The 19,673-nt window shown below is 45.4% G+C and overlaps 1 protein-coding gene across 1 annotated transcript in view; it reads left to right on the top strand.

The window, feature by feature from the left end:
• The window catches only part of pcnt (pericentrin), a 62,319-nt gene that overhangs the window by 10,349 nt on the left and 32,297 nt on the right, over positions 1-19,673 (top strand). The window contains exons 7-22 of the mRNA XM_080835201.1: positions 6-101; positions 293-436; positions 2,508-2,763; positions 2,945-3,024; positions 3,265-3,478; positions 3,711-3,811; positions 4,137-4,248; positions 6,207-6,453; positions 6,764-6,842; positions 7,166-7,382; positions 8,151-8,392; positions 8,957-9,324; positions 9,512-10,115; positions 12,391-12,588; positions 12,948-13,097; positions 13,692-13,904. Of these exons, the coding sequence (XP_080691327.1) occupies positions 6-101; positions 293-436; positions 2,508-2,763; positions 2,945-3,024; positions 3,265-3,478; positions 3,711-3,811; positions 4,137-4,248; positions 6,207-6,453; positions 6,764-6,842; positions 7,166-7,382; positions 8,151-8,392; positions 8,957-9,324; positions 9,512-10,115; positions 12,391-12,588; positions 12,948-13,097; positions 13,692-13,904 (3,321 nt within the window). The remainder of the gene's footprint in view (positions 1-5; positions 102-292; positions 437-2,507; positions 2,764-2,944; positions 3,025-3,264; positions 3,479-3,710; positions 3,812-4,136; positions 4,249-6,206; positions 6,454-6,763; positions 6,843-7,165; positions 7,383-8,150; positions 8,393-8,956; positions 9,325-9,511; positions 10,116-12,390; positions 12,589-12,947; positions 13,098-13,691; positions 13,905-19,673) is intronic.

Here is a 19,673-nt window from a genome sequence, read left to right as displayed (position 1 = left end):
CCCAGATGGATGAACTGGATGCTGAGTTTGATGACAGACTAGCGGAGCTCAAAACCTACATGGACGAGGAGCAGAGACGGCAAATCAGCATGATCAAACAGGCAAGCAAACTCATGGGCTCATGGGCATCTTGTTTACTAAAGTGGCATCAGCTTGCGCCGGCTGATGTTAATCCATGGCGGTGGTAAAACCAGAATATAAAATGGTATCTTTTGTTTTTTCTCTGCAGCAAATTCAACAAAAAACGTTAATGGTGTTGTTTTCACTCCTAACTCTGCCCTCTATCCTGTAGGTCCATGAGCGTGAGCACCAGAGAGCCTTGTCTCAGATGTCTGTCGAGCAGAGGGAGTCTCTGGAGAGGCTGAGGGAGGAGCTCAGCGGAGAGCAGAGGGAGAGCATGGAGGAGGCGCACCAGGCAGAGATGCTGCAGGCAAAGGTACTGACGTCAGGCAGGGATCAATGGCGTTGCCCGCCTTCCTGGAATTCATTCATTCATTCATTCATTCATTCATTCATTCTTTCTTTCTTCCCTCCCCCATTCTCATTGTCTGACTAGTTTGGGAATCTTTCAGTAGTAGATGCAGCACTAGATATACAGCCGCGGAAAAAATTAAGAGACCACTTCAAAATTATCAGTTTCTCTGGTTTTACTATTTATTGGTATGTGTTAAAGTAAAATGTACATTTTTGTTTTATTCTATAACCTACTGGCAACATTCCTACCAAATTTCAAATAAAAATATTGTCATTTAGATCATTTATTTGCAGAAAAATGACAATTGGTCAAAATAGCAAAAATGATGCAGTGTCTTCAGATCTCGAATAATGCAAAGAAAACAAGCTCATATTCATTTTTAAACTACACAATACTAATGCTTACACTTAGGAAGAGTTCAGAAATCAATATTTGGTGGAATAACCTTGATTTAAAATCACAACTTTCATGTGTCTTGGCATGCTCTCCACCAGTCTTTCACATTGCCGTTGGGTGACTTTATGCTACTCCTGGCGCAAGAATTCAAGCAGCTCGGCTTATTTTCATGGCTTGTGACCATCCATCTTCCTCTTGATCACATTTCAGAGGTTTTTTTATGGGATTCAGGTCTCGAAATTGGGCTGGCCATGACAGGGTCCTGATCTGGTGGTACTCCATCCACACCTTTACTGGCCTGGCTGTGTGGCATGTAGCATTGCCCTGCTGGAAAAAACACTTCTCAGAGTTGGGGAACATTGTCAGAGCAAAAGGAAGCAAGTTTTTCTTCCGGGACAACGTTGTACTTTGCCTGGCTGAGGTTTGTAAAAGACCATAAGGATTGAAAAAGCGGACTGGAGGTTCTTCTAAGTTCGTCTTCTCTGATGAGTCCGATTTCACAGTAGGTGCAAGACTCTCTGGCTTGTAGGCCTCTCCAGGTCTCCGTCTAACCATCAGACGACCATGTGTTGGGCAAAGCTGAAAATTGGACTCATCAGAGAAGACGAACTAGAAGACCCCCCAGTCCGCTTTTTTCAATCCTTATGGTCTTTTACAAACCTCAGCCAGGCAAAGTACAACGTTGTCCCGGAAGAAAAACTTGCTTCCTTTAGCTCTGACAATGTTCCCCAACTCTGAGAAATGTTTTTTCCAGCAGGGCAATGCTCCATGCCACACAGCCAGGCCAGTAAAGGTGTGGATGGAGTACCACCAGATCAGGACCCTGTCATGGCCAGCCCAATTTCGAGACCTGAATCCCATAAAAAACCTCTGAAATGTGATCAAGAGGAAGATGGATGGTCACAAGCCATGAAAAGAAGCCGAGCTGCTTGAATTCTTGCGCCAGGAGTAGCATAAAGTCACCCAACAGCAATGTGAAAGACTGGTGGAGAGCATACCAAGACACATGAAAGTTGTGATTTTAAATCAAGGTTATTCCACCACATATTGATTTCTGAACTCTTCCTAAGTGTAAGCATTAGTATTGTGTAGTTTAAAAATGAATATGAGCTTGTTTTCTTTGCATTATTCGAGATCTGAAGACACTGCTTTTTTTTTGCTATTTTGACCAATTGTCATTTTTCTGCAAATAAATGATCTAAATGACAATATTTTTATTTGAAATTTGGTAGGAATGTTGCCAGTAGGTTATAGAATAAAACAAAAATGTACATTTTACTTTAACACATACCAATAAATAGTAAAACCAGAGAAACTGATAATTTTGAAGTGGTCTCTTAATTTTTTCCGCGGCTGTATGTAATTGTTGGCCATCCTTGATGATAGATAAGGTACAAGTGGGCCAGAAATGCAGAAATGCATGAGGCTTAGTATAAACAGATGGCTTAAATACTGCAGTGTGCATAGTTACTGAATGCTTTTAATGTTCAGTCAGCTTCTTAACTGATCATTTGGTGGCCTGCACATTTGAACATCTTGAACAAATTGGATGGTTTGTTGGGCATCACATAGACCGTGTTGATCTCTGTTGGCTTAGATAGTTCCTCACCACAGTACCATTGTTCCCTCTCCCAAGACGCAGCAGAACCTAGAGCTGGAGGCACTGCGTCTGAGCCTGACCAACATGCACACGGCGCAGCTGGAGCTCTCCCAGACCAACATGCAGAAGGAGAAGGAGGCCGCGCTGACCGAGCTGCAGGCCTCATTGCGGGACAAGTGGGCCCAGGAGAGCGCCATGCTGCAGGCGCGTCAGCAGTTCGAGCTGGAGAGGGTCCGCGAGCAGAGCCGGCAGCAGGAGGAGCGGCTCCAGCAGCAGCACGAGGGGCAGATGGGTAAGCCTGGGGAGGAAGAAGGTGCATGGATCTCCCACCATCTACTCAAAAAAACTTCTTGGCTTATTTGATTTGAAATATTTTCTTTTAGAAAAAGCGTTGTGAACTGTCAAAAATCCAAGACATTGGGAGGAACATCTTAGTTTTTATGTAATTTGTTGACGGGTCTCTCCTTTTACAGAAGATCTCAAGAATGAGTGGGAGAAACGACTGTCAGAACAGAAATCTTCTGCAGAAAAGCTTCAAGACGGTCAAATAAAGGTGCCTATGCACTTTAGTTGATCAGCTCTTATTTAACTACCCTGTCTAACTTGGTTTAAGAATCAATCATGTTATTAACAAGATAGCCACCATAAAATGTAACTTGCTTATGAAGGAGTAGAAAATGTAACTGATTCAAATATTATTTAATTGTTCATTTTTTACCTCTGGCTCATCTTTAGATAGTTTGAGCCTTTAAACATTTGTAGATAAATCCTTGAGTCATCCGTGTCTCTTCAGGAACTGAAGGCCCAGTGGACCCAGGAGGCTGAGAAGGCCCAAGCGGACCTCCAGGCCTGTGTGGATGAAGCCCAAAAGAGTCTGGGTGAGACCCAGGCAGCTCTCACTGAGGCAAGGGCTAACCTGGAGGACCTGCAGGCCTCCCAGGACCACGGGGTTCAGAGACTGGAGCAGGAGCTGGATCAGGCCTGGGCGGACCGTGACTCTGCTGCCCGTGAGTAATGATATCCCATATTACTGCTCATGGAAGTATATATCCAATGCTATTCTTTAGTTTTGAATGTTTTTTTTTGATTGAGACTGTGATATGTATTGTATTGGAAAAAATAAGATCTTAGTAATCTATCTTTTTATAAATTAAAGAAAGTGAAATAACATTGATGAATACTTATGTATTTTTTCCTGCCCGTTTCGTCTTCAAATGAAACATTTGCTGGTGTCTGTAGGTGCTGTAGAGGATCTGGTGGCCAGTCATAGGGTGGTGTTACAGGGGGAGCAGACTCGGTCCAAGCACCTGGCGGAGAGAGAGAAGCAGCTGCAGCAGGAGGTGAGATCACTGCTGTTACTATTCGACTGTAATTCTCTGCTGCCTTAGTTACACTACATGACCCTCCCTCTCATTCTTAGTCCAAATGCTCCATTTTATGATTCAGAAAAGAACCGCAGTGAATTGGAAAGAACAAAACAACCGATGGTTACCTTAACTGTCTTGCACCAGTAGATAAATAAACAGTTCTGAGTTCTGATAAATAAACAGTTCTGAGTTCTGAGTTCTGAGTTCTGATAAAAGCATCTGCTTTAAAGGCTGAATGAAATCGTTGTCCGTGTGTAGTCCTCATATTCCCTGTGGTGTGCGTGTGCGTGTGTTTCAGGTGGAGAAGCTGCAGGTGCAGCATGCTGAGCTGAAGGCCACCTCTCAGCAGGAGGCGGCTCACCTGTGGTCTCAGCTGGAGGCCATGAGGAGCAGCCGCCAGGAGTTGGGAGGTGAGGAGTGGCCTAGAGCCCAACTGGCACTACTGATCAGCATGGCTTACTGTGGCTGCTCATTCATTCAGAGAAAACCTGGGGGTTTGCAATGCAGATGCAATAGTATGAAGTTTCAGTGTCGTAGAATAAGACAATAAGGCTACGTTTTAAGGCTTGTTTTTGGGTTTGCTCATATGCGACTTTCAGGGTGAACAGCAGAAATTACTTGGAATCTGATCTTTTCGATTCTTCCATGTGTGCTCCTAAATCAGACACAGGTCTGATTTTTGCAAAGTGACATCTGTCTGAATTTTATTTCAGGTAATTTTAGGTCGTCATTTGTCACACTTCTGCGTTGGCCGGAGCCATTCGGTGAACACAAACATCAAAGTCCACTGCGATGGAGGTTGTCAGTTGAGGGACAGTGACGTGTTAGACCTTATAAAAATGTGTCTCTCCTAATCCTTGTCCTCGTCATCATCTCATCACGAATTCGCTGGCTTCCATTACTCATCGACTTATTAATTAAATCAAATTCATCTGAATAGAGCACTAATGCCGTGTGAACATAGCCTGAGTGTCTTGTAAAAACTAAAATTTCTGACCCCACATACAGTACTGTGCAAAAGTTTTAGGCAGGTGTGAAAAAATGCTATGAACTAAGAATACTTTGAAAAATGTAAACAATAAATGTTTATTTTTTATCCATTTACATGGTAAGACTGAGCACAGCAACAAGACACAACGTAGTTATACTGCATCAGCAGGGTCTCTCCCAGACAAAGATTTCAAAGCAGACAGGGGTTTCAAAATGTGCAGTTCCAGCTCTTTTGAAGAAGACGTTGAGGGTCGTAGACGCAGTGTTCAGCCAAGGAAACTTAATGCAGCTGATGAAAAACACATCAAGCTTATTTACCTTCGAAATCGGAAGATTTCAAGCAGTGGCATCAGCTCAGAACTGGCAGAAACCAGTGGTACCCAGGTACAGACATTTACTGTCCGGGGAAGTCTGGCCAGAAGTGGTCTTCATGGAAGAGTTGCAGCCAAAAAGCTCTACCCCGACAAGGAAACAAGGCCAAGTGACTGAACTAAGCACGTAAACATAGAAACTAGGGTGCAGAAACATGGCAGAAGGTGCTCTGGACTGATGAGTCAAAATTAGAAATATTTGGCTGTAGAAGAAGGCAGTTTGTTCGCTGGAGGCTGGAGAGAGGTACAATAATGAGAGTCTGCAGGCAACAGTGAAGCATTGTAGAGGTTCCTTTCCAGTTTGGGGCTGCATTTCTGCAAGTGGAGTTGGAGATTTGGTCAGGATGAATGGTGTCCTCAATGCTGAGAAATACAGGCAGATACTAATCCATCATGCAATACCATCAGGGAGGCGTATGATTGGCACCAAATGTATTCTGCAGCAGGAACATAACCCCAAACATACAGCCAATGTCATTAACAACTATCTTCAGCTTAAAGAAGAACAGAAAGTCCTGCAAGTGATGGTATGACCCCCACAGAGCCCTAATCTCTACATCATCGAGTCTGTCTGGGTTTACATGAAGAGACAGAAGAATTTTAGGAAGCCTACATCCACAGAAGATCTGTGGTTAGTTCTCTAAGATGTTTGGAACAATTTACCAGCCGTGTTCCTTCAAAAACTGCGCAAGTGTATCTGGAAGAATTGATGCTATTTTGAAGGCAAAGGGTTGTCACACCAAATATTGATTTAATTTAGATTTTTCTTCTGTTCCTTCACTGCATTTTGTTCATTTATGAAGAATTGATGAAAATAAACTGTTAACACTTCCATTTTTGAAAGCATTCTTGGTTTACAGCATTTTTTCACACCTGCCTAAAACTTTTGCACAGTACTGGATGTCATGTTAATTTCATGTCTGTATTTTCCTCCTTTTTATTTACCTAATCTCCTTCTCCCCCTTCCCCCCCATTTCCTCCCCTATCATGCATTCCTCCGTCGTCAGAGCTGAGGGAGCAGCTGGTGGCCCGCTCCATGCGTGTGGAGGACATTGAGCATCTGAAGCAGGAGTTCACGCATCAGCGACGTGACCTTCAGGAGCAGAACGAGTCGGAGCTGGAGAACCTGCGCACCTACTTCGAGCAGCGTCTGCGCTCCAGTGAGGAGGGCCACCGGGAGGAGATCGCCCTGCTGCAGCTGCGCCTCATCGAGGGGGCCCTGGAGGAGTCCGTGCTCAAGTCCGCAGACTCCAGGTTAGTGGCCAGTAGCCCGTACTTACACCAGTATCAGCATGCTGGATAGGGTGTGTTATGGCCCTGTCTTGTTTGAAACAAGCTGGCCACACCAAACCAAACCACACCAAAAGCACAAAATGCACTAATGATAATTATTTATTATCATCATTGGTGTTTGCTAATAATAATGAACCAACACCAATGCTGATTATTATTAACCAACACTGATGGCGGACCTCCATTGCATCCTGCACTGGACTTCATAGCTGAGATTACTTGCGCATGCGATTGGAAGCTGGTGGTAACTGATATTCCTGTTGTCCCTCAGTTTCCTCACGGAAGGGAAAGCGGATGAGGAGAAGAATGACATGCTGGCAGAGATCAACAAGCAGCTGGAGCAACACAAGGTAACAAACAAACAAACAAACAAACAAACAAACAAACAAACACACACATCCACAACTTCATCTTAAGCATGACAGAGGCACACTGGGAAATACAAGCGTGTGCGTGTGTGCGTGTGTGACCAGTAGAACCGGTTGGCGCTTTGGAAGAGAGCCGCCCTGCCAATGTTGTTCAGCTTCAGAGCAGGAATGCAGTCATGCAACCCTGTTTGAAAAATGCTCCTCTTTGTGTGTGTGTGTGTGTGTGTGTGTGTGTGTGTGTGTGTGTGTGTGTGTGTGTGTGTGTGTGTGTGTGTGTGTGTGTGTGTGTGTGTGTTGTGCTCCAGGAGGAACTGGACTCGTTGCGTGTGCAGCTGGAGCAGAAGCACAAGCAGGAGCTGGACCTCCTGCGCTCCCGCATGGCACTGGCCCACCGCGAGGAGCTGCTGCAGGTGGGCAACAACCTGACCGACCGCTACTTCAGTGAGATCCAGGAGCTGAAGAACAAACACTCCATGGAGCTGGAGCAGCTGCGAGCGCGCCTGTCTGAAAGCCACGTCAAAGGTGAGGGAGAAGGAGAGCGAGCGAGTAGGGATGCACCGATCCGATATTTGTATCGGCCGATACTAAACCTCAGATATCGGTATCGGAGGTGAAAAAAGCGGATCGGTGCATCCCTACGAGCGAGGGACCAAACCCTACTCTATATGACCCCTACAGCTCTGTTCTAGAGATGGTAACATGGAGTTGAGTAGGGCTGCAACTATCGAATATTTTTGGAATCGAGTATTCTATCAAGTATTCCATCGATTAATCGGATAAAAAGTACTTGTTGACCTGTCAGTGCTGGGTTGGTGACTTGGTGGATTTGAATATTCCTACATTTTAAAGTATGCTGTGAGATTAGATGTTCCTGTAGAAACAGGAGAAGCATGCGAAGGCAAAGAGTTCAAAACGCTCTGTATGGAACTCTGTCAAAAATTAAACAAAAATGAGGTACAAACTCTGCCAGGTAAAGAGAGAATAGGTCTCTCTTTTGGGGAGGGGGGGCAGCAGTCGAATAGATCGCAGTGATGATCGAATAGTAGTTCACTTGAAATGCCCATCCCTACTAAGTAACTTGTTAAGTGGCTAGGTAAGCATGTTAGACTTTGTTTACTGATCTATTGCTGTAGGCCATCATGAAAACGGCACTCTTCTTCATTTGACATCCTTTTGCATATTACATAAAACTAGTAGTAGCTTTCAAAATCTGTTTATTAATGTAAATATTGACTTGTTGTACCATCACATCTCTGCTTGACTACACTCTTCCCCCCTCCCCTCTCTCAGAGATCACTCGTCTGCGGCTGCAGTCGGCTCAGGAGGTGGCTCGTGAGGTCGAGTGTGAGCTGGAGCAGCGGGGCGAGGCCCAGGAGCAGGAGCACCAGGCCCGGCTGACCCAGCTGCAGGCAGAGGCCCAGAGGCTGCTGGCGCTGGAGGCCTGCATGGCCCAGCTCACCCAGGAGCACGTGCAGGAGCTGGAGCGTGTCACCGTGCAGCAACAGCAAGAGCTGCGCCAGGCTGAGCAGAAGGCAAGTAGCTTTCTCTCGCTCGCACTCTTGCTTGGGCTCTCACAGTCTATATCTCATGTGTGTACTTTTGCTCTCGTTTGCACTCGTCTCTCTTTGTCTACATCTATGTCTATTTATCTATCTGCATTTGTGTGTAGTGTGTAGACTTTCTGTTGCTGTGTCCTGCAACCTTTTTTCATGGAGTGAATGTGCCTGTAGCAAAAGTGCTCTACTGTTCTGACTAGATCCTTTGTGGGGTCACATGTGAAGTACACAGTGACTCCAACCAACTAGAACACAATGGTTTACTTTGTTAAAACACATTTATATAAGTTTAAGTACAAGTATAGATTGGTGCTGCTGCCACATAGGGAAACAACTTGAGCTGAAGAAATGTATATAACCTTGAATAACCTTGTTTGTAATGAGCTGGTGATGTTGCTAGGGGCATCTCTGAATGTCATGAGTCATGACTTCAAAATTGAATACCGTCTCTGTCCTTCCCTCATGTTCCCTTTTCTTCACGCCACTTGTTCTCCTCTTCCTCTTCCTCCTCCTTAACACAACCACCCCTCCCCTCCTCAGCTGAAGGAAGGCTTTGCGAAGGAGTTGTGTGTTCGCCTTGAGGAGGCGCAGGCCGAGGAGCGCGAGCGCATCACCCGGAAGGCCCAGGAGCAGCTGTCTTACCTCCGCGCCGAGCTGCAGGCACAGCTGGAGGAGCAGCGGAGGGGCCTGGAGGGCGAGCTGGAGACGGAGCGGGAGCGTCTGCGGGCCCTGCAGGCCAGCCTGGAGGGCGGGGAGAACCCACAGCTGCTGGCCCTCAAGCAGAGGCTCCAGGCGCAGCACGACGGCGAGCTCAGGACTGCCCGCAGCACCATGGCAGCCGAGGTCAAGGAGCTCAACGCCCTCCTGCTAGAGCAGAGTGAGGACCGCCTGCGGGACACACACGACAGGTCAGCACCGAGGGGGTCAGGGTTAGGACGGGGTGATGTAATGAGAATTTACTGATGGTAATTCAGTCAGCTGTAGTCTATGGCTGAGCCCTGGTAATATATATTTATCGTCTTGTGTCTTGGTTAGTATAATGTGATCTTTTTCCTTTTACTTATAAAAATCCTCCTTTCAAATTCACCGCTGTAGGTTCGAGGAGGAGAAGGGGCAGCTGGGAGAGAGGCTGGCCCAGGAGAGGGACTCCGCTCTGGGGGAGCTGGGACAGAAGCACCAGGCTGAGCTGGAGGCCCAGAAAGCTGAGCTGGCCAAACTGACTGCTCAGATAGAGCACCTGCAGCAGGAGTGCCAGAACCTGACTGACAAGCACCAGGTGGAGCTTGAGTCCATCTCCTCCAATCACAAAGCAGCCTTGCTGGCTCAGCAGGTGGAGCTTGCGGTCAAGCACAGTGCCGAGTTTGACAAGCTGGAGGCCATCCTCCAGGAGGCCAACGAGGCACAGCTGGAGGCCAAGGAGGTGGAGCTTGAGAGCCGCCACGAGTGCGAGAAGGAGAAGCTGGAGGCCAGGATGCTGGCCAACATGGACACCCTGGAAAACACTTACCTGCAGGAGATCCACACCATCCGTGACGAGAAGGAGGCGGCACTCGGGGAGCTGGAGAGGCAGCACAAGGCCGAGATGAAACAGCTGGAGGCGGAGCAGCTGTCAATCACAGAGGAGCTGAGGAGAGAACTAGCCCAGGCTCACATAGACAAGTTCAACGCTATGGCAACCAAGCTGAACCAAGCTCATCAGGTGGGTGTGGGTATGAGGTGAGTGAGGTGAGTGAGTGAGGGGGGGGTGTGTGTGTGTGTGTGTGTGTGTGTGTGTCATGGGGGGGGGGGGGGGGGGGGGTTGACATTTAGACTCCTAATATCGAGTTGGCCTTCCGTTTAATGTTGTCTACTTAAATGCTCTTTTAAGGGCAAATGTTAGCCCCAGGATGCTGCGCTCGTCTAATGAGCGTCGTTTAGCACTGTTGTCTGTGCAAGTACGGCAATTCAGACTATTCTCATTCGTAATTCCATGTTGGTGGACCGAGCTGCCTAGCATTACCAGAGCAGAGGCGTCCCTCTGTCTTTAAGAAGCTCTTGAAGACCCAACTCCAGAGAGCACCTTCCTTCCTAACTTGCAGTTCTACTACTACTAAACTTGCACTTACAGCAGTTACATTCATGCATTTTCTTTCTATTTCTTATGTAAAATAGTATTTTATTGTTACACTAGGTCTCTATTGCTCGTAGCTTGACTGTTCTCTCCCTTGTACGTCGCTTTGGACAAAAAAACTCAATGTCAATTTCAATGTAAATGTAGTCTGGAATGAATGCTTTCAGGGACTACAAGGGCTTGATATAAGATCCTAGGCCCAAAGTTCTATAGTCCACTTTTCCAAAACATGCTCGAGGAGATGAAACCGGAGTTTATGAAAGGTTTCCCTGTCGCTCACATTGTATGCAGTCAGGCCCTTCTAAGCCTTCAGAGGAGTGGTGACATAAATGTCTCACTGAGCACAAGGTGATGGATGGTTACAGCGCAGGAGATGTTTCATTCAATCAAGCTGAATTCTAGTCAACTATTAACACTATATGCGCTGTGAAAGCCGTGATTTCAGTCTTGACAACTCCTAGATCGGTAACATTATTATGTTTTAACATTAATTTATTAATCACGATTTCATAACATTGAACATTCATTCAACAAACATTAAGCATATTCAAATCCATACTAATTTCACATTAGCTGTCCATTCAGGTTTCATTTCAATCATCTGTTTCTCTGAGAATTCACAGTGCAGTTTACAAAGAAGCAAGCATTGACCTTTTTTTATTTAGATTTTTTAAAACGAAAAAATAAATGTTCTACACACACACACACACACACACACACACACACACACATCCATATATTCTCAGGTAATTATTCCGAATGGACTCTTGAAAATTATTTATGCATAGCGGTGTTGGTTGTATTTTTGCCATGCCTGCCTTGACTTCCTTTTAGCCACTCTTGATGCATTTAACTAGTCCTATGATGTCTGAAAGAGCCCCATTATCCACATAATTCCAGCACAATTTCTGCAGGAATAAAACGCTCACGGCTATAATGGAAGCAGCTGTGCGTGTGTGTGTGTGTGTGTGTGTGTGTGTGTCTGTGCCTGTCTTTGTGTGATTCTCATGTTGCGTAGCATCAACCATTTTCCCTGCAGTCCTCATTAATGACACACACACACCTCCTTCACTTGTATCGCCACACCACACGCCATAACACACTCTGCCCTCTCTGCACACTTGCTTTGGAAAGACCCTCCCCCTGATAATTGCGTCTTTTGTTTGTTCATGTGTGTGAGAGTGACAGTGCAGTAGTCAGCAATGTGTGAATCTGCTGAAGAGGTAACAGGCTTTCTGCCCTTTCCAGACATAGCACTCTATTTAGCTGTGAGGGGAACTATCTGAAAACGGAAGTGTGTTTGTGTGTTTTAAGGGTGGGTTAGTGTTTTCCAAGTGTGTATTCAAGTGGACTCTAACCGTTAAAGTAAGGTGTGTGTTTGACAGACAACAACCTCTTCACTGGTTTAATGAACTTTGCCTCCACAGGGGAAGTTGCAAGTCATGTTTTTTTGTGTGTGTGGGAGAACGAGCAAGAGAGAGCAAGAAAGGGGTGGAACTTTGAGGAACTAAAAGACTTCAGCTCTTTCAGTGTTAAGTTCTGTGGTTTGGTGTTTTCTGTGGTAGCCTTTGTGTTTGACATCTAAAGCATTTTTAAGTCAGGCAATAATGTGATTCACCTGGTAAGGTGTGTTTTGTGTGTGTGTGTGTGTGTGTGTGTGTGTGTGTGTGTGACATGTTTGTCTGTGCTTGTTTACACTCTGTGTTTTGTGTGTGTTTGTGGCAGCTGGACTGTATCTTGTATACTTTTTTTGTGGGCATGCATTTCTGTGTCGAGGGGTTTGTTTTTCTGCATATCTGTGTGTGTACTTATCTATATGTGTGTGTGTGTGTGTGTGTGTGTGTGTGTGTTTGTGTGTGTTCAGGCGGAGCTGACGGCAGCAATGTCCCAGGCCCAGGCAGGGCACTGCTCATCTCTGGAGGCGCTGCAGCAACAGGTGCTGGAGCTGGAGCAGCAACACAGCGCCGCCCTGCTGGAGGTCCGAGACATGAGCAGCGTCGAGAGGCAGCAGCTGCAGCAGCAGCTCAACATGCTCTGCGCCCAGCACCAGCAGCAACTACAGGTGTGTGTGTGTGTGTGTGTGTGTGCGCCACATACTCACTACAGCTGGTATTCACACTGTGCTACAAATGATGTGACCTTTTGTAAAGCTTCCAACAACAGCAGCGACTGTGTGTTTCTGTGATGGCTTATGATGTTCAGAAACTGTTCCGTGTCTCCGGTGTGTGGCTGAATGTATGAGTGCCTCTGCCTTTGTAGTGGCATTTAGTTTGATTGGGGATTTAGCTTTAAATCCATTGTGAAGCCACTCTGTTTCAAGGCTTTGAAATATCTTAGCATTATAGATTTACTGCTCATCAAGCTCTGATTTTCTTTGTCCGTGTGTCTATATGTGTGTCTGTCTTGGTCTTCCTTTCCCAGGAGCTGAAAGGTGCATCTGCCCGTGAGCTTGATGCCTTGCGTCGGGAGCTGGAGGAGGAGGCGTCCAGGCAGCGCCTGCACTTCCTGGAAGATGCAGAGCTTTTCAAGTGCCAGTCGGAAGAGCTGCTCCAACAGATCAGTCAGCTAAAGGTAAAAAGCGTGTGGGTGGGATTTCAACAATGCAAGCATCCCATTGGTTTAGTGCCATATCCAGAAAGCAGATTACATTGGGGTTAACAGGCTTTGGCTCCCAACATCTGGAGCATAGGCAGCCCACTGCTCTAATCACTGGGTCCACTCTAATCCTCCTCTCTCTACGGCCCATGCCTCCTGGGACCCACTCCGTTTTAATTTTTTGATATTTTTCCTTCCTTCCTTCCTTCCTCTCATTTGAGCACGTTGGCTTTGAGTCCAAAAACCGACTGTGTGGCTGCCGTGACATGAGTTGCGGCTAAGCTCCGCATGTACTAATGGGAATGGATGCACTTTGCAGAGTTAGCTGCGGTTTGGCTATTTCCCATTGGAGAGCTTTATCACCCTGGGTTGAGCCCAACCCACCCCCCACACGCACACACATAATAATCCTTCATACTGGACAACGTGTTGAGCCATGTGAACAAGAGAGGGAGACGCTAGAAGAGGGACCGTCAGTTTGGTCATTCCTTTGATTTAGTCATTTAGAGATGGTGCTGGTGATTGCTGTAGACTACATTTCCCATGGTGCCATGTGTTTGGGCCTGACAGGAGGAGAGTGAGCGGGAGAAGGAGACTGCAGTCCAGGAGAAAGAGAAGGAGAGGAGGCAGGCTGTAGAGGAGCTGGCCCGGGGGAAGGAGGAGGCGCTCGAGGAGCAGGAGGGCCGACTGAGGCAGGAGCAGCAGGAGCTGGAGCAGAGCTACAAGGACAAGATGGACCAGCTCACGGTGCAGCTGCAGCAGCTGGACACTGTGGTGGCTCAGGTATCTCTCTCTCTCTCTCACACACACACACACACACACAAACATGCACGCGCACACATTCACGCGCAGTCATTCTGATACTGTATGAGGACTGTGTTAGATGCTGTCACATTCATATGCTCTGTTCAGATAGAAGTAGTATTTGCTGGCACCGGGCTGTAAACGGCTCTACCTGGAGAACTCTCATCAACACCCACACACAGTCCTACACACACTTGACCCTGACACGGTCTCCAAATGCATCCAGTACAGTCATTGTTTGTGTCAGCTGGTAGTGCTAGGCGGTGAGGGGCCTGTGAATGGGTTGGCATAGGAGGCAGGGTCCTGACTCTCCCCCGACATCTTGTAACAGATGGCGGTGAGGAGCCAGGACCAGGCAGGCCTGTGAGTGTGGATATTAGGGCAGTGCAGGACCCGATCTGTGCTTTAGGCTGCCTGGAATGTAGTGTTCTCTGTAGTGCCATACTGGAGATGCCTTGCCTTGTGGCCACATAGCAGTGTTTCCCACAGAAATTTTGGAGACTATGGGGGGGGGTGCGCGGCGGGCGCATGTCCTCGGGGGGGGGGGGGGGGGTGATGTTTTTTCGGCCTAAAATTCGTGATTTCGCTGGAGCTTCCAACTTTTTCGGGGGGATAAGCCCCTACATAAAACCTATTATTTTTCCTGTGACCCAGCAAAACTAGGGGGGTCTAAATCATAAGATTTTTTTTTTTAAATAACCTTTTAAATAGTGTCCTCTAGTGGGTTTTAGGAGATAAATTAACAAATTGAGATTTAAAATATGGCACAAATATAAACATATTGAAGACATCTGCTGAGATTTTGTTTGGGATTTGTGTGAAGCAAGAGCACCCTGACCCGGGAGAGAAAGCTTAGGAACAGCTACTACACTTTGCCTCCACATATTAATGTGAGGCCTCCTTCTCTGCAATGACTGATCAAAACAAAGCAGCGAAACAGACTGTGCCTGGAGAAGAGCTTGGTATCAGCAGTTGCCTCCCTTTGTTTTAGGAAGAGAAATTAACAAATGTAGATTTAAAATATGGCACAAAAATAAACATATTGAAGACTATAATGGTCTAAAGGTGCTCATTATAGTTAATGTCAGATATCCTCTGTTCAATTTTCAAACTCTCCCTCACTATATTACTTTTTTGATCGAGCAATATTCCATGACACCTGATACGATGCCAACGTGACCGTTTCAGAGTACTTAGCCGAGTCTGTTTCTCTGACTGATGTATCAACGAATGTACCTTGTGCTTGCCCAGCTCTGCTTTTAGGAACTCCTGGGCTATGTTAGCATCCAAGTTCAAGGCTTTAAAATGCGACCGTGACGTCTGCATATTAAGCAAAGGGGTTTTCCATTTCGCTCTGCAAATAATCCTCCCATTCAGGCAAGAACGCCCGGTGTTCATATTCATACATTCGTTTAGCTCTACGCTTTGCTGGATCCATGGCATTCTTTCAGTAGCTACAGCTAGTCTGGCTAGTAACTCTCTGAGACTGCGTGCACACATTAGAATGTTTCACTTTGGAACATTAACGTTACTTGAAGACATCTCTCAAGATCGAGTGATGACAAAATATACATGAATAAATACCCCCATTCAAATCGGACAGCTTTTTGTCTGTATTTCCAAATATATTGGCCGGCAACTACTAACTGCTATCTTATCTTCAAACAGAAAGTAACGTGTGCGCATCGGGGCAGAAGTCCGCCTTGCGCATACAGAGAGCAGAGGACAATTGTAAACGCGCGATCATCTAGTGACAAAAATGACATGCCGTTGTGCAAATAAGATAAATAACACAAAGCTATTTATTGTGTTTAATAAAATAACAAGCTATAGAGTATAGACCTGTTCTATAGGAAAGGTATCCTTAACTGACTTCCGTTGTGATCTTGCGCTTTATAGAAAATTAAATTGAGCAAAGTTAACTTGACCTTTCAGGGGGGGTGCCGTTGGGGGGGCGGGGCGCCCCCCTTATACAATGGTAGGGGAAACACTAACATATCTCAACAGTGTTTTGTTTTCGGCACAGTCGCAGGCAGACAGCCGAACTTCGTGCTTTCATGCAATCCCAATGAGAGCGACACGAACTTCGTCTGAGCAAAAAAAAAAAAAAAAAAAACTTCATGTGCACGCAGAGACTATGGCGGACGAAATTAGACTATGGCGGTGCGCCATAGTCTCGTCAATGTGTGGGAAACACTGACATAGGTTAATCATCTCCCCTTCTGTCTTGCTAGCCTGCTCTAGTTATTCCTCTATCTCTCTCACTCTTAACTCACACACTCACTCTCCAGCTCTCTCTGTCTCTCTCTCTCACACACACACACACACACACACACACACACACACACACACAAACATATATATATGCACGCGCACACACACACACACACACACACACACACACACACACACACACACACACACACACACACACGGCTGGGCGGTATGACGGTATATACCGTGCAACGATAGAAATGTGTCTACCGGGAGAGATTTGGCTGTACCGCTTCAACCACGGTATACTCTTATTTTGAAATTCAAACTCTTATTTTGACAGCGGTCATTACTTTTTCGCAGCAGTGAAAATCATACATTTCAGACGTGCAAACATTGGGGTAGTCCATTCAAATCAACTGAACTTTTTTGAATATTCTAAGGAGCCGTAAATTACGATAGCCAGTACAATTTTTAAGCACATGACCTGCACGGACTGTCATGCCTACTTGTTGGGAAAGAGTCAAACTAATGAAAAATAGGGTCTGAAAAGTGTCTAGTGTAGCGATTTATTTGCAGATTCTGTTCTATTTTTCCTCAATGATGGTCAAATATAAGTAGGTAAAGATGCACTTTTTCGATAGTTTAGATTTATTTTCAGTATTTCAAAGTGAATGAGCTGTGGGAGCAGAAGAACAGTTAGCGTCTAGCAGCGATTATCATATATAAACCTTAATGGAACTCCACCGCAGCTCCATCGTTTACCAGCGTTTGTTTAAACGGGTTAGAGGACAGTCTTCACCTCACCAATATGTCGGTGACGTTAGCACCAATGGGCTGAATCGTTCAATGGGGCGAATGTTTAATGGCCAACTTCTTATTTTTCTTATTTTTATACTTGGCCATGTAAGAAAATGTTTTTCTCATCATTATTGCGTTAATATATGAACAAGCATTAAAACACTTGAGGTATCTTCTGTAAGTACATTAAAGAGCCACTGAAAGCCACATAAGCACTGGACTAAATGCAGTGGTGGTCCGTCAGGGCCTTCAAGGCCTTCTCTGCTGGCCTAAACATCATCAGAAAATAAATGTAATAAAATACATTTAATTTTAATATTTTCTTTTCATAAATATGTATTCAATTGTCCATTATCTTCATTTCATAACTTCCAGCGTTGTTAATTTATGTTACAGCTTTCATCCAATCATATTTCAGCTATCATGTGTTGCCACGCTCCGCGAAATCTTCCCCGAGAACAGAAATCTTCCCTGAGGCCTTCAGAATTCACATTGAAGGCCCGTGTACATCTGATTGGTTATCACAACTGGCTGTTTCAGTTCATTTAAGTTGAATGAACTGAAACAGACAGTTGTGACAACCAATCAGATTTCGAGTTGGCGACACTGGGCCTTCTAGAAGGCCCGGAAGATTTCTTTCCTCGCGTTGAACGTGACACGTAAACGTCCTTTGATTGGATACTGAGGCAGACCGGTGCAGTGCTTCAGTGCTCAGTTTAGCTGGCTAATGCGAAAACGACGTACATCGTTATATGCTAGTTGTTTCAATTGGTAAGACTAAATATAATTACATTAACCAACTCAAATAAACTAGTTTACACCAACTTGATAATTCCAGTTTTTGATACAATTACAACGCCATTTTCAAGACGGAACTTTCAAGAAAAACTGGATATCGTGAGGATGGGAAGTTTAATGAAACTGCTTTGCAGGTGGGACAATGCGATGTTTAGTGGACAAACTTGTTAAAGCTTTCGGTGGACTTAATAAAACTTTGTAGACTAATCCCTGAAAATCGCCTTTTATTTTTAAGTTGTGACAGTAAAATCCAATCATATAACTGAGAGTGTACTACTCTTAATGTATTGTTAATACGGGTGTATTGATTTTAAATGCTCCGGAAATATTAATAAAGTCTGTCGTACTCGACTAGGTTATGTTAAGGAAAGGTGATGCAATGCTCACTTATACTGCCTTTCTGTATATATATAATGGTTTGAGAGCCATGGCGTCATAATGATGGTATTAGGAGGTGGATTCACTCAGTTTAACATCGTGTAGGACGTCGCTGAAGGCCCAGTCGTGAAATGCACGGACCGCCACTGACTAAATGCCACTACATGCACTTTGTTTTAATCTTACTATTTAAAGATTCAATTGAAACGTTCAGTACAATGTAGGTCTATACTGGCCACTATTGCTTAGGCCAAAAGATTATTGAGGCAGTATTGTTTCTGCAACTTAGTGTTCATAAGGGTCAATAAATAAATTATACTGTATAGCCCATGTTTAAGGACACATTTAGCCACTGCTGAAATGTCCTCTTTTTCACAAACTCAAATCTAGTCACCCTACGCTTAATATACCGTGATGTATACCGTAACCGTGATCTAAAATTACAAATACCGTGATAGAAGATTTTGGCCATATCGCCCATCCCTACGGATACACATACATACACACACACACACACACACACACACACACACACACACACACACACACACACACACACCTTGTAGTCCCCATGATCAGTCCCAGGTGAGTGAATTAGGCATCTGTGCTGTTCCCTCTGGGCTTGTTAGTGTGCTGTGTGAAGTTGATGCACATGTAGGGGGTAATATCAGCGCAGGTCCTTTTGTTTATGCTCTCATCACACATGGCCCTAGTGATGGAAATTAAGCCTTACTGAGTGTTTGGGTTAGAGTGTATGAGTGTGTGTGTGTGTGTGTGTGTGTGAGTTGGTTGCCATGGTTTCAGCTTTGTTAAACTTAAGGTTTTTGCTGCTCCCCCTCTAGATTAGTGAATGTGTAGTGAAATCAGTTGGACTGTGTGTGTGTGTGTGTGTGTCTGTGTGTGTGTATGTGTGTGTCAAGGTAGACACAACCCCCCCGGAAGTGTTTGTTGCCATGGAAAAAGCTTTGTATGTGAGAAAGTGGGAGAGCGCGGCAGTTGGCCAGGTGCTTGTTAGCAGTCAGGCAGCAGGATCAGCTCTGGGGGCAAGCATGGTATTACTCTCTGATTTACCCTTTCTCTCTTGCATCCTCTAGCTTAGTCTCTCCCTCTTTTTTCTTTTTCTTTTCTTTTTGTCTTTTCTCTATCTACTTCCCTTGCTCTGTTATCCCCCACCCGTGGACCAGTCTCTCTTTCTGCCTCTCCCCCTCTTACTCTTTCTGTCTTTCCATCTCTCATTTTCACCCCCACACAGAGGTTGAGGCCAGAATGGGAATGCTTGCAGACATGTTGGTGCAGAAATGCATAGACTTCTTTAGCCCTGGGAGTGTATGGGAGCCTATGGACAGCTAGAGCTTTGCCTTGTGTCTCAGGGCTGAGGTGGTTAGCTGAGGCTATGGGAGACAAACTAATCAGAATGTGAGGGCATCAGTCTGAGCTCGTCATCGTTCTGGTGCAGTCTTGTTGTGCTGTTCATAATTAGTTTATTTTAGAGCAGAGGATGTATGCCTGTCCAGGAGTTGAGTGTGTGTGATGACAGGGTTTCTCTCTGTCCACGAC

The sequence above is a fragment of the Sprattus sprattus genome, assembly GCF_963457725.1.
Source record: "Sprattus sprattus genome assembly, chromosome: 3".
NCBI classification, from domain to species: domain Eukaryota; kingdom Metazoa; phylum Chordata; class Actinopteri; order Clupeiformes; family Clupeidae; genus Sprattus; species Sprattus sprattus.
The sequence above is the reverse complement of the archived record's forward strand: the minus strand, read 5'-3'. Positions and strand labels throughout refer to the sequence as shown.